The sequence below is a fragment of the Caloenas nicobarica genome, chromosome 8 (assembly GCF_036013445.1).
Source record: "Caloenas nicobarica isolate bCalNic1 chromosome 8, bCalNic1.hap1, whole genome shotgun sequence".
In the NCBI taxonomy this organism is placed as follows: domain Eukaryota; kingdom Metazoa; phylum Chordata; class Aves; order Columbiformes; family Columbidae; genus Caloenas; species Caloenas nicobarica.
Window position 1 is genome coordinate 15,712,442 of NC_088252.1, and position 15,815 is coordinate 15,728,256.

General features: G+C 38.3%; 1 protein-coding gene across 4 annotated transcripts in view; it reads right to left on the bottom strand.

Annotated features, from left to right (window-relative positions):
* DLG1 (discs large MAGUK scaffold protein 1) overlaps nucleotides 1-15,815 on the bottom strand; it is a 154,457-nt gene that overhangs the window by 58,599 nt on the left and 80,043 nt on the right. For all 4 annotated transcript variants that reach the window (XM_065640450.1, XM_065640449.1, XM_065640448.1 and 1 more), the window contains one exon: nucleotides 2,592-2,690. In XM_065640450.1, coding sequence (XP_065496522.1) covers nucleotides 2,592-2,690 — 99 coding nt within the window. The remainder of the gene's footprint in view (nucleotides 1-2,591; nucleotides 2,691-15,815) is intronic.

Sequence of the window (15,815 nt, forward strand, 5' to 3'; positions counted from 1 at the left end):
AAATCGTGTACCAGTGACCAGTATCATGATGAAAAGCTGTCAAAATAATGCTGTCTCTCACAACCAGTTTCTGACGTTAAGTTGTATTCCAATTTCTGCTTTTTATTCAAGCACTAGTTCTATTAAGTAAGGTTAAATTAAAAATAAGATCCTGTACTAAAAATATGAATCAATTAAAATATGTATAACCATGCCTGTAAGAGCTTTACAATTAAAATGACTTTCAGAGAAACAAAACAAAATGTTACACTGTACTAAAAAGAACCTAACTGAATATGAGACATCAGGAGTCTAATCTCCACTGGATCTAAAAGAGATCAGTATCTACACATTCATTTCATATTTGTATGCCACCTATGAAAAGATTTCCTATTTATAAACAGAAGACAGAAGCAGGGTTAATTTTGAAAGTTCAGCCACTTTCTTTACATTTCACTCAATTTTGAAATACATCTTTATTTAATATTAGAATTCTGTAATATCCAAGTACAGTTAAAAAAAAGCAGTGTCAGAGAAAGCTGGTTTCCCATTCATCTTTTTCTTGAGGCTGACAGTCTATGTGTTATCATTTAATGTCTTGAAAAAGGAGGGGGGGGGGGGGGGGGGGGAAAGAGGAAGACTAGCTAAAAACTAATTGTTATTGGTGGGTGAGGTTTCTATGCGAACAGTATGTCTGAGACATGAAGTAGCCAACCAGTGCAAATCACCTTCCGTAAGTAAAGTCATTGTTCCTAACGCTCCTTCTGCACTTATCTGAATTCTGCATCAAGAAGCAGTAATTTACCAGCATTTCCAAGCAGGAAGGAGAAAAGCTTTGTGCCAGGACTTCCAAAGGTAAAGGTATGCCTGGACACTGCAAAGACACAGAGCAAGATCTAACTCAAAACATCAAATGTTTTTGGAAGGAACACCTGGTATTTTAGTTTGTTATGCCAGAGTGCTCCGAATTACCTAACACTTTCAAGCTTCTGTGCCAGGGCCTGTTCAAATATTTAAAAGCCATTTAACAAGTTTGTTTACAAGCAGGCTAAGGGCTTGCCTGAAGTGCAATGTAACAGGCAAAACGGAAAGATGTATGTATTGCACAAAAATGCATCGGCAAAATCCAAAGTTGCTTTTAACTTTCTAAGTGCTCAGCATCATGTCTGATGCACAATTCCATAGCCAACTCCAGCAGATGTCTGTATGCACGCAGAAGACAAGATGCACAGACCACTCCGTTCTTGCTCTTCTGCTCATAATCCAGCATCATCAGCAGACATGAACATTGTCACAGCAAAGAAAATACGAATACACACAGCAGTAATTATTTTATTTTAAATTACATTTAGCCTACTGGCAGTCCTCTGAAAGTAAATGCTACTGGAGCCTTGGTTATCTTTATCCACCAAGGCTGACAGCACAAGTCCACTGGTCACACTGGTCTGTCTGCCTCAAATCCTGATGTGGGCAGAATCACTCTACAATGAGGAAATAGTTCTGAAATTAATCAAAACTCTGGTCTGTCTTGGGAAAAGAACAGGTGACAGATTTGCGTAAACAGACATCCACTAGACTTTGCACTATAAACAGCCAACTGTAAAAACTTTTGATAATTATTGGATTAAGTAAAATTTAACAGTGTAGCAGAGATAGGAGAAGGTTACCACCGGTTGCAAGTTTAGCCCTGTAGCTTGAAAGCAGACCTTAAGAAAAAAAATACTGGCATGTATGCTACAAAAATATCCCAGTAATATTCTGGATAGCTTAATTTCCTTTTAAAGTTAAAAAATATCTGTCACCAAATAATTTCTGAAAAGATGGGTCACTTTTTGAAGGTGTGTACCCATTGTTTGAAATTTGTGCACTGAAAACTACTGCAAAGTTACAAAAAATAAAAGCAGAATGCCATTCAATATTGAAAGATAGAACTGCTACCTATCCTAAATTGTTCTATAGTTTGCCATGCTGTGGTCACACATTGCAAGTTATGTGCAAGATATTAATGTTAACTCATGTTTACTGCTTTGACTTGTCTTGTTTTGTGTTTGACAGTATGTGACCTAAAGGATGAAGGGCCAGAAGAGAAGCACATTCTGTGAGCCAAATATGTTAGGAATAGAGGGGTGGGAAAAACAAACAAAACCAAAACACACCCAAAAAACCCACAACTACCAAGCACACCAGTATTAACAAGTGGCTGCAGAACATCTTACAAGTGTAATCCATGAAAGACATGTATTAGGCATTTGTATATGAGACGATACAACAATTTTCTATAAATAAATCAATCAAGCAACAACACTTTAGTAATGGTGAAATGGCTTTAAAATTATTATGTGAGAGCACAAAATATCCTATTGCTTCTTTCCATTCTTTTTTTTTCTTATTTCACAACTTACTGATATGCTTTCATATGAAAATACAGATATTACAAATGGACTAACAGCTGCTATAACACAAACAAAAATTAGGAGGAAACAAGAGCATTGTTATTTCACAGTTCATCTCAAATCTCTGTGTGAGAGTACCACAACGTGAATTCAAACAAAGCAATGAAATAAATTGAGCAAATAAAAGTTGAACAAACTTAATGAAAAAGGAATAAAAACCTGTGGTATGGTGGATGGGATGACAGTGGTCTCAGCAGGGACTGGTGGGACAGGGATCACGGGGACAATGGGAGAAGAGGAAGGAACAGCTTCTGTGGGCTAAAAATCACCAACAAAATGTCAAAAATAATGAAAACTAGAAAAAAACACATTTTAAAAACAAACAAGATTCAAATTTAACAACTTAAAAAATTCTGAAACAGTATATGGATTTGGAGACTATAACCACAAGTGCAGACAACCAAGCACCTCTAAGCACAGCGCGCATGGCAGCGCATCCGCAGCAACATGCTCAGGTCAGACAACCCAGCGCAGTCAGACACGTTCACCTGGGTTACACCAAGTTACTCACCTTGCAGCACAGAGTAGTAAGACTTGGGGGTCCAACAGAAAACCCGGTCATGTCAGTGGACCGACAGGGGGGCTTTCCGTGGGACGGCTTCATGACAGAAGCCCCTCACTGTTATACCACAGTGTGCAAAAGCAAGAAACAGTGGCTAAAGCTGACAGCACTGAACAAAGGTAGTATTTCTTTTTGATAAAGTGAGGGGGAGGAAATCAGAAGTATGATAAGGTTTCTAAACTGGGCAAAAATAGAAGACAATCTTTTAGTCAAATGGGCAGAATATCCTACAACAGATTCAATCTACCTCCCAGATCTTCATATAGGTTTACTATGCACCTTCAGACTAGAAGAATTTCGGTCTGAAGAATTTTCATTAACATATTAACTTGGAAAGCTACTGACACTTGAAGCTGCACAGGAACAAGATTACAAATAGCATTTTTAGCAAAACATTGACTCAAATCACTTTGAGATGTTAACATACTGGTTGTCAACAAGCTGCCAGCAACATAAAACTACTGGCAACTATAATCAAAATTACAAGCTGAACAGCAGATCAAACCTCGTGCAACTTAGTTGGTCCAAGACATTCTTGTGATCTTTAAATATTATAAAGCATAATGACAAAAGAATATATTAAATCCTGAAGATGAATCAAAAATGCAGAATATATAAGCATAAACATACTTTAAAAGTTTGAGACATTTTAAAATAAAAATCAACATAAACCGATGGCATACACCAAATTAAAGAGTAAAAGCAAATATTAAACCTGAAACAGTCCAAAAGTGGCAACCCTTATTAGATGTATATATGGTATTTCTACAGGGTTTTTTTTCAGCTCAATCTACCCAAAATGAACAGCTGGTGAAAAATATTGCTGTTATTGAAAGACATAAGAACAAGATACATTTGGTATTTTGAAAATTATTACTAATATCATTTAAGCATTCTTACATCTATGGACAATAGCATAATCTTTCAAGTGTTTAAAAAGGGGGATGCGGGAGAATCTAAATTGTTCTAGAAAAATCATAAGATGCATTTTGCAAAGGATGCAGGAAATGCTCAGTGCAACAAACCTCCAGCTACTGGAAGAACAATGCAACTTTCAGAGGCCAGACCAAGTTATAGTTGGAGCAATCACGCAGTGTTACATATGCCAAAAATAAACTATCTCTTCAAGTCTGCCTTGTTCTAAAGTAAGCAGCTTACCATGTATGCACACAGTAAAAAAACCTGTTAACTAAAATTTCAGATATACACATATTACATATCAAAATATAACATAACATTAAGGCTGACAAGGTAACCGTTAACAGGTCAGAAAAAAATTCCAGCTTTGCAGTTACAACTCCTGCAATAAGAGAAGATTAAAAACAAACTGAAGTTATTCTTAGATGCTGACTGCACTCCCCTACCTTTGCTTAGCAAAATAACCGACACAGTCAGAGCTGATTTTCCTTATGGGCCAAACCATCTGCACCCCTCTCTGCACCACCTGGCAGCTTTATTTTCCTGCTTCCTTCCTTTTCTCATCTCTTAACTCCCTTGTCTCTCTGGGATTCTCATTCCCAAATGGTCCAGGAATCCTCCCGACCAGTTCCAATTTTTGTCCTTATTATTTTAAAACTGACATTGTTCAAAGTCCTTTAATTCTTTCAGATTCCAGTCTCATAAGCTATTAGTACTGTAACTGTATCTTCCCTTTATGCTGGTGGTTTAGTATCCACTGACTCTTAAAAGCTGCTCCCTGCTCCTCCAAGTGTCCTGGGCACATTCCTGTCCTGTCTCCTCCACTACCACGTGGGTGAAGAAGAGCTGACAACACCAGCAACCACTTCCAAAGGATGCACAGATGCAAACCAAGGCAAGACCGTCTCCACGTACACGTTTCATGGAATACAGAGAACTAGTGTAGGCATCACGGCTACCACAAGGAAGGACAATACAAGAAATGAAAAGGTTTCTAACCATCAGAGCGAGAAGATCTGGAACATCATTGCCATAGAAGAATGCTAATTTTATTTTAGTATGGCAAGTAATCAGTCTGAAAATCATTATATGATACAGATAACTCTGAGATCAGCTGGATAGGCTCCAGTAGCTCAGGGAATCGCTTTCAGTGCTCTGCTTCCCAAGACCTTTCAGGAAACATTTGTAATTTTTAGGAATTCTCCCAATTACTAGGCTAAAGTATTCTGGGGGGAAAAAAAAAAAGCTTATAATCAAAATAATTTTAACTACATATGTCTCTGACTACAACATTTAATAATTCTGGACATAGAGTTATTTAAACTACAAAAAAAGCAACAGGCAAATTAAAAACCTCGTTTTTTAAAAATATATATATATATGAACTATAGCACACAAGTGTGATAGACTACTACACATAGATATGCACAACATAAACAATAACTCACTTTAACAGCCCGTCAGCCTAAATCAATGTCCTAACACCTACGATGAAAAGCCATTCTGCAACAACAGTAGAATAAATCTCAAGTAATTATTTTTAAAGTGCAGGATGGACTTCTAATATTTATAAACAAAAATAATTTAAATTGGTATGTTTAAAAAAGCACTAAGATAATACCTTTAAGTGATCAATTAAAATGAGTGCCTCCAAATCTAACACTAAGTCAGGATGTTGTGAGAAGGAAGAACACAACCACCTTCTCATGTTCAACCAACACACACAGTAACTGTGAGGAAATACCAACCAACCTGAAATTATCAGAGCACCACACACATCCCGAAGCAGATCAGCTAAACCAGCAAACTCCATAATGTGCTATTTCTCAAGTACTAAGAGACATATTTTGGAGAACAAAAATCAAGCAAATCAGACTTTCCTCACTTTCAAGAAATTACTATAAAAAACCTGCACTGTGTACAGTGCAACAATCTTAATGGGAAAACACCAAGCAGAATTATTTCTTTGCCAGCCCTATTTCAGTTATTACTACTTTGACTTCTAGCAGCAAAATACAAAAGAAAATTAAATAACATTAAGTCTCTAGAAATAGCAGGGATAAAACTACACAAAGAAAAACTGTGACATACTTTCTACAGTTTGCACCCAAAATGCCTGTCTGTAAGTACCTGGTGCAATACATACCTTTTCTAAAGAACAATTAGAACATGAGCCATCAGACACCCAACCACTAGCAGCTTTTACTTTTGCTGTGCTTTTTGTAGGACTCTTTTTTACGCTGTCACGTAGGTTTATAAATTTTCCTCTGTGTTTGGAAGACGCTGGCAACGTGGATGAGCTAAAAGATGGATGAGTGCTCAGTGCCCGCTGCTGGTGCCGGAGAGGCTGTGTCGGCTGCATATGAAGATTTTGACGTATTTCCATTCTCGGGCTCCTTGTTAAATCAGTGAGCTTGAGTGTTCCCACTTCATCGCCATCTGTAGCACCACAGTATTTGTAGCCATGACAGTGAGTAGTCATTAAACTAGCAACACAAATAGTCCTTCCAAAAAAGCAGAGGCAAAATAAACCAAAATATTCCTTCCTGAGAAAGTTCAAAATACGATTTTTTTCTGGTTTATGGTCAGAGTAAGAAACACTAAATGCTGTTCGAGTTAGTACTGCATGTTGTGTGCTCTCTCACTCTATTTAAAGAGCACTATTGAACCACCCCACGACAGCCAATTTGCTGGGCATAAATAATCAATGCAATGCACAAATTATTGAATAGATGGCAAAAGTCATCTGACTTTATTTATTAAAAAGAAGCTATGAAAGGTTATAGTAGAAGCTTATGGAAGAAAGAAGATAACTATCACTAAACTTTGTTGTATTTTTACCATGTCAAAACTTCTCCGAGGTTTACATCTAGAAAATTTTAAAATATACCAGTTTCTGTACTTTTCTGAATGCTTTATGTGGGCTGAAAACTAATGAATTTAAGGAAGCTTATGATGAAAAGTATATGAATTGTGACTGGGCAGACACATCATACAAGATTTCAAAATTAAACTTCCAAAGAAAACAAATTTGTTCAGACCATAACAATAACAAGAATTACTTTGTTTTAATAATTTTATGAGTTTCATTTCCATGAAATACAGCAGCACTGCAAGACCAGAGTTTTAAGGTGCATATTGTTTAAACAGAAAGCTACCCAAAAAAATAAAAAGATATTTAAAAAAACTGGAGTTATTTTTTATTTTATGCATTCGGTCTTTAATGCTATGGATGCATGATCTCTATACTACATTTTTGCCCCAATTTTCAAAACTAACAAACTCCAAAACGATTCCCATCTATGCCCTACTCGCCCCCCTCTCCGCCCCCCAAGAAAATCACACAACAAGGAGCTAGTTTCATTTAATAATGCTGTTGAACATTTAACTTTACCAGCCAATTTTAAACGACTCATTCTAAAAAGAGGTAAAGATCAAGAGTGACTTCTCCCAGAGCCTACACGAACACGGCCAGCTCTGTTCCCAGGCTCCGGTCAGCCGTCACGCAGCCTTTGACAGCGAACACCCAACCAGCATTTGCGCAGCTCTGGACCAGCCACACATCCCATCTGCCTCCTGCCCCACGGGTCTGTTCGAGGAATATGCTGTAATCTGAATACCTGAGTATAAGAATGAAGGACACCATCCCTTCGGACACACAGCTTGATTAGGTCAGCTGTACTGTATTTGGATAAAATGAATAGGCTACATCAGCTGATAGCATTAAAACATGATTATTCTCCCTCCCAGTGTACACCTCCTGACAGCAAATCTGAATATTTAAATAATGAGTCAGCGTAATTTGTACACACAGAACAGAAACCTAGAAATACAGACTTATGTACAAACATGTCCAGTTATTCACAGCATGGATATTAAGAGGTAAATAGGAACTGACAGATGCTCCTCTAATCACCAGGAGCTGCCATGTCTCATCTTCTACCCAGAATGGATGTAATCAAGAGCCACATAACATACCATTAATGCAATATTCATAAATGCAGAGACAGAAAGGTTTCTGGCCAGTGACAGGAAGGTGGAAATGCAGTGGTCATACAGTCACAGACTTGCACATGTGTGTGGTGGGTTTGTCTTTGCCTTTGAAGTATCTGGGAGCTGGAGGACTGTCCCCCAATAATACATACAGGTAGATGCACCTGGGTTGTTCTATGCTAGACAACCCAAGACTCTCCAGATTTTGTCGTTGAAGGGCAAAAGCAGAGCAGAAGATAAGCAGGTTGTGCATAGAGGTAAATGGTTCAAAACCAGCACACCACAACTAACAACTTCTCCTTTGAGAAATGTCCACAGATGCACCAATACTGAACAATTTCGAGGCACGTTCCCCAGCCTGCAGGGGTTGTGCAGACGGAGGCTGTGCCTTCTGTCAAAGCCTCTCTACCAGTATCCTCTTTGGCAACACTGTGCCAACTGGCTGCTTTTGTAGAGCACAAACGTTTTTTTCCAGAGATGTTCTCAAGATCATTTGAAGTTTAGCAGGCTGCGTTCATACTACCCATTTTATTTACAAGTCAGTACTCTTTATTTTCTACCCAGCCTGACACTGTCTAATTACTGAAATGCAGAAAGGAAGAAGCAAGTGGGTTTGGGTGTAAGGCTTTTCTCTTGCGTACATAATAAAACCAAAAATATGTGATGTTCCAGATTCAAAAAAGAAATATCTTATTCCTGAAGCCATTGACTTTGTTGAAAACACATAGACCAAGTAGCCTCTTGATTAAAATATAACCAGCTTTGAAGTGTGCTAAGTGAGAAGTGAGGGCAAGGGGAAGAGATGCTGGACACCATATTCTCAGAAACCCAGATGTCTGGTTTCCTATATTCTCCTCCAAATAAGAAAGTAGAAGACACAGAGCAAAGGAATTCACCTCTCTCCAGTGTGCCTTCAGATGTGCTGACTTCAGTGGCAAAAGAATGGAGATGATGTAGCAGATAACTGGTAACAGCACAAGGTTTTTTCCTGGAAGTTCTCACACCTTTGGTCCCTGAGATGATATCAATAAGATATCAATAATTAAAAGAAAACAAAAACTTGAAGGCACTTGTAGTTCCAAGAGCAACAGTCCAAGCACTGAAACACAGCCAAGGAACAGGAGGTACGGGAAGAAAACCCAACTCAGCCAGGGCTGCACCGTGTGCCAGGGCAACCTCTACTGAAAAAGCTTAGGGCGCGTTGAAGTTTAGTGTTATGCAAGTATGGAAAGTGAACACAGCGTCTTGGTCAAAAAAAACACAGGAAGAAGAGGACAGGAAAACGTAATCGAAGCATAGTAAGGGTTACCTAAGATAATCATAGTGTAAACTGACAACAACCTAAAAAAAAAAAAAAGTAGAGGCGGCAAGAAAAATGATATCCAAAGAGATTAATCAGATATTTCAGAGTCCCAGGGATCATTCTGCCCAACTCCATTCACACGTGTGACGTAAGGCAGAGCCTGCCTTGCAGGCGCACTGACAGAAGAAAAGATCCCTGGCAAAGCAGTGGGATAAATGCATAATTCAAAGCAAGAGAAAACAGTTGTGTAACCAAAGCTGCACAGGTCCGGCAGATCGTCTTTGACTGCAGAAAGCCTGAACCTGCAAGTGTTCTCTGCATATTGTATTAATCACTAGCATGAACTGCTTCACTCTAATATCAAGCACTAAGTGATTTTTCATAACCAGAGAGGGTTCAGGATCAGGTTGTGCATTCACATTACATAAAAAACTCTGAATGGTTTGTTGCTAACACAAAGCTGAATCATCAATATTTCATTTTTTTAAATTACTACACTGAATGTACAGTGCATACTTCCTTGCAGCAACCAAAGTGCCAGTGATCTTTTACAAGTACTATTTCTTCAAGAATAATTTTCCTTCCACATTCCATAACACCCACTCAATAGCTGGATAACAACAATACCCATGGAAAGGGAAAAAAGTACTCATATTTGATCAGCAATGTCTACAACAAAGGGGTTTTTTTAAAGCTTCCATAACCAACTTTCATTACTTCAAAAAGCAATTCTAATAGCTAGGAGAATCTTCCAAAAATAATTTTATATTTCACCCCTTTCATTGCCTTCAAGCAGACACCATAAAATAAGCAACTTCTGTTAACATGACTGATGAATACAAGCCCATATTCACTACCTCAAGAAGAGGTAATGCAAGAAGCAAGTAGGAAAAAAAAATATCTTCCAAAGTGAACAAAACTTGAAAAGTGGTAGGAAGAAACAATTTTGATTCAATACCCAGTGACAAAGCTGAATATAAATGGCACATTTTATTTCTAGAGATATATAATTTAAGGTCTGGCAGTGCAGTTTTATGTGTCTTCTCTGAACGCCATCCTAGAACGCCACAGGACATTTCACTAGTGAGCCTGCTATTTTAAGAACTTTGCATCCATCTTCCTCACAAATCACTCAAGTCAATACTGACTAAATATACCTTCAGGGTTTTGTAGGCAGTTTGCTGGGGTCCAGCGTTGGTAAGAATAAAACACGACTGCCATCCAGCCTCATCCATAGGCTGCCCCGAGCATCTGAGCACACCGCCAGCATTAACCCTGATGCACCATCTCTGGGGGCTGGGCTGGGCAGAGCCTCAGGACCAAAGTGCCAGGGACCTGGGCTGCTGAGCAATACAATGAAGACACACACTTTTTTCCTGAGAATTTTTCTCCAGGACTTTAAACAAAATATAGCATCGAGGGCATTTGGAAATAAAACATACCACAAATATTTCCCTACTTCCAAAACGGTGTTTCACAGAAATAAAACATGACCAAGTTTCACAAGAGCTAAAAAAGCGTAGAACTTTCTGAACAGAAGCCATCACTTAAGTAGTGACTTGACATTCCAAATAACATTCATAAATCAAAACAGCATATAACACAATCGGACTTGCTAACATGCTGTATGTATCTGAATTCTGAGAACTACAAAGGCACAAGACTCAATTCCACCCAGGCGCGAGTACTGCCCATTGCTGATCAGCTAGTCTTAGAGGGTAAAATATGTCAAAAGCAGAGGATAGGGAGCAAAACCACTAAAAAAAAAGAGAATACTATCAATACAAGTATGACTCAAGATTCTCTCTTCAGGTGAGAAAGGTTCTCTCTAACTAATGGACCACTACTGTGCTTTAAAAAAATACACTTCCCACTTGAACTCAAACTCACCTAACATCTAGCTCAGCTTGGCAGTACAGTTAAGTCTCCAGTTTAGATATGGACACCATATCTATTTCACACACGGTGGCTAAAACCAGATTATTTAAATACACACACTTTTTCAGCTTTCTAACCACTCATGCTTATAAATTTGTGACTGCATTTGGATCCTGTATACTTCATGGGCATGGAGGTGTTTTTCGGACAAGTCAGCATACTCCATACTGGTTTTTAACAATAAATTGATTTACCACAAACAAAACCTTAAAAGAGTCTGGCTAGGGTAAAAGATAAGCTTAATTATGATTGCCTCAGCCCACAGGTGGTTACAATTAAGCCTGCCTGTCATTCTGCACTGATACCAGGATGAGGAACTTTTGGCTTCAGATTCGGGTTTCTGACTCTCCTGCCCCTTGAAGGGCTCTCCCTGTTCCTTGCCGTGACGGAGCAAAGACCGACTCCCATGGCTTCACGAGGACCAAGGAATAAAAATACCTAGGTTTCCACCAAGGTACTACCAAGGTCTCCCCAAGGAAAGTTTGGACAGAAGCTGAGCCTGAAGCCTGTCAGGATATCTGAGGATGGGTAGGTCGGTACATGACAGTTTTACCAAGAGATTTTGAGGACAGACAAGCCATCTTGGAGCTGTCACCTCAGTTCAGGTAAGTACTGTAACAAAGATAGGAAAGTTTTCCTGGATCTCAGGAAGGAAAAAGCTTACCCACCCAGCCCTCATGGATTAAAAGGACCAGTCTGAATGCCTGTGACTTTACTTTAGATCTCACTTTCTTCAGAGTAAACCATGGCTCTTGAACATCATATCTACATGAGCACTATTTTAAAGACACAGCTAGCATGCTAGATATATCTGAACTGTAGGAGTTATCTGGTTTGGCTTTTTTTTTTTTTTAAACTCAGTCAACAAATTGATTCTCTAACCTAGTTTCCTCCTCAAAGCCCACAGCATTTTACAATGAACTCAAATGAACTTAAAACTCTGAACGTAAAACAGAAATAAATAGCATTGAAGGGGAAAAACAGCAACAGCAGAATATCAGAAAAATCACAGATGGTGACAATGACCTGAAGTGATTTAAAGACAAATAAGCAACTTATTTACTGTCAATTCTTCATTGCAATCTTCATCTACAAAAACAACCCAGTTAGGACCAATTTGCACCATGATTACCCAAGCAGAAGTAAAGAAGCAAAGGCAGTGACTTGCTGAGGCCTAGTGAGCAATTTTTAGTGCAGAAAAGTAACAAAATAAAGAGGAATGCTATGACCATGAGCAATAATAGAAGACAAGACAGACTGTCCAGCAGTTTGTGGGACGAAATTCTACTCCATAGCAAAAGTAGAGCTTTGCACATGAGATAAATGGATACCCACCAAGAAGAAATGGGGAACATAGAACTACAAACTCTCACTAGCTCTCTCACACAGTATCCAGTGGTGGTTTGACAACTAAAACTTTAGATGCTAAGAATCCCACGCACATAGAAGCAATAATTTCAGCAACTAGCCTCTCCTCTCTGTCAGGATTTGAAAACAGAACCTTATAGACTTGACTTAATGTGACAGACAACGTTTCATACAAAGGAGACCAGTACTGTCCACTTCTTATGTCTGGTATTTGGAAAGATTTACTTAGCGCAAACTAATCCATCCTGCCAAATCTCCCAGGGACTGCTTAACTGGTTGAATCTCAGTCATATTCCAAACCATAATACATAAAATGTACACAAAGTTAATATTTGTTTCAATAAAGGTAATTTCTGGCTTCTGTTTTTCAAATGCTAAGGGAATGTCTAGCACTGAACCCTTTGCAGCACGTTAGTCATCTGCATTCACCAAGCAACCCAGCACTCTAAGTTCAAAACAGAGTTAGGAGGCTCCTCATTTAGGTTCATAAGTGCTATTGAGAATGAATTTAATGCATTTAATTTGCAACTTAAATTAAGGTCTAGAAAGCTCCATTTAAATAACACCAGCCTTCAGAACAGTAGCTTTCATTATAATGCTAAAGAGTCCACAAAGAAGCTCAAGCAGGGTTTCAGCATCAGAAAGACACTGGGCAAAGAGAAAATGTGTTGTAAGACTTTATTACAGAAAAATAACGGCAGCTCTAGGGTGTCAATATTTTAGTTTTTGAAATTCACAGTAGAAAGGATAAGCTGTGATAGGAAACTGAGATGTGATAGACTCTGTTCATTCCTGAAAACACTATTAAATCAAAATACAACTAAAGGTTGGGTACTGTTTACATGCGTTAATAGGTATGACGATTCTTATAAGCTCTTGGAAGACATAATTTCCAATAGTTCCTAAATTTTTCAGGGACTAATTAAAATCCTATACAGCGTGATTATTTTGTTCTTTATAATTCATTTAAATAGCAAAAGTGACATATCTATCTAGCTCTGATACTAGGAAGTGATCTCTTTCAATACTAGAAATCTGACAGTTAACTCCCCAAACTATCCCACTACTCCTGTTCAAAAGGGGTTTTTGTGGGGGATTTATTTTTAAATTGAGTAAAATATTAAAATTATGCACGTGGACCTTATCTAATCTAGAGTATGATCTGTTTTTTTCTTTAGGCTAAGAAATATTCAGATACACTTATAGCACCCCACTGCCCTCAAAGTACTTAAGGGTGCAGTCTTAAAACAAAGAGCAATGAAGTGATCTGAAGGAAGTCAATGAAGCCAAGCCAGAACTCTCCATTTAAAGGCAAGTATTTATTATTTTATTGACTACTGTACTATTCTGTGAGCAATATATTATCTGCCAAAAAAATATCTTTATAAAAAATAAAAATAATGCCCTAAAACACTGAGCATAAGCAGAAAGTCATTTACCTCACATTAACAAACAGCAAACAGAAAACCACACAAGAAAAGCCATCTATAGCAACCCATTAGTCAAAATCCATTAGCTTTTTCAGGACAGAAATGTTGGAATTTTTTGGAAAATTAATAACTTGATTTAGACATGACATGGCTTTATATTAAAGCCACTCCTTACTTCATTTACAAAAATCTTCATATATAAAAGTGGCATTAGCATTTTATCTTTAGACACGCAGAATCCTTCCCAAACCTACACTATGACTTTCACTATAATTCTGACAGCTTTACATTGCTACCCAGATGCTTTGCCTTTTTATTGCTCAGATCTAAGGCTCAAATCTTCACCATGCAATTATGAGCTGGGTACCTCGTCTGATTTTATCCATTCTTACACCATGGAAACACTGGAAGCTCCTCCGACTTGCTTCCATGACAACACACAGTTACAATACAATCTCAAAATAAGCACCATTATACAACACATCCAGGCTCCAGAATGAGTCATAGGAGCCCTGCAACATTTCAGCAAAATAGGCATCTTTTGTGTCGTGTCAAACACTCACTGTCTTCAGCAAATTAAAATACTATAGAAGTTCTAACAGGTTTAATGCCTAGCATTACTTGAGCAAACTTTCACTGCACAAGTAAATAAAGATGGTTTGGTTTGTGGGGTTTTTGTTTGGTTGGGTTTTGGTATTTTTTTGGGTTGTTTTGTTTTGGTTTGATTTTGCCTTGCAATGCTGTTTGCTAAACATTTCTCAAGACTATAGCACTTTTCAGGATAAGTTTGGAAAGAATACAGCCTTATGCAACCTTGCAATGGAAAAACAAACATTTATGTACAATTTTAAGTTTACAGTGTTGACTCAAACCAATGTGTTTTTAAAAACAAGGTTTACAGATAAACTGACTTATGGTCCGTAATTACCCAACAGCATTTTTTCTAGATTTCAGGTTAATTTCACCATAGAAACACAAGTCAGATTTGGTCAGTATATGGGCAAACAGAGCTGTGGTGGATTCGCACCCAGCTCGTGCAGAGCAGGAGACCTGAGCCAGTCACTCTGGGTTCCACACAAAACCAAAAACCAGCCTGTCCTTCTCATGAACTGGAACTAGGCCACGTCAGCTACAACTGGAACTAAACTGGAGCTAACTAAGCCCTTGTGTATTCAACAGGGTGCAGAAGTCATTTAAACAGTTCCATGTGGTTTCTGTGAGGACTCTCCAGTTGTGACAAAGACACAGGAGCCAGGGCATGAGTTTCAGCCCCCAAGTAGGGTGGCAAATCCCCTGTGGGACAGAGCAGAGCAGTGACACCCACACAGCTCTGCACAAGTCGGACCTGACGTGCAGGACTTGCCTTCCTGCACCAGTGCCAGGGAAGACCTGATATCACATAAACCCAGCATTTTGTATGGATATCACACAAAAGCATCCATTGGCCTGTTTTGTGTGGCACATCCTCACCTTGTGCAGTCTGGATAAAAGAAATATTAACTATACTGATCTGAAAAAAATGGGCACCAATAAATATTCTGAGAAATAACCTTTCTCAGAATACCTTAAAATACATGAAACAATGTAAGCTCTTCTTGAGTTATGACATTAATTCCAGTGATTTTTTTTGTCTAATTTTGACAGAATACTAGTTTACACAATCCTTTCTGCCAATTTCCAGTTAGTTCAGATAATCAAAATGCCCAATCTGCAATGAAATGTTTGAATTCTTTAGGATGCAAACACTTGAAATTCTTCATCTTTTATGCTGGTTACTGAGGCTTATGCCCAAATTAAGAGGTGTCAAATAAATTTTCCAAGTCCTGCATTACAAGAAAGTAGGTGAGAGTAATAATGTATGGTATAAAAAT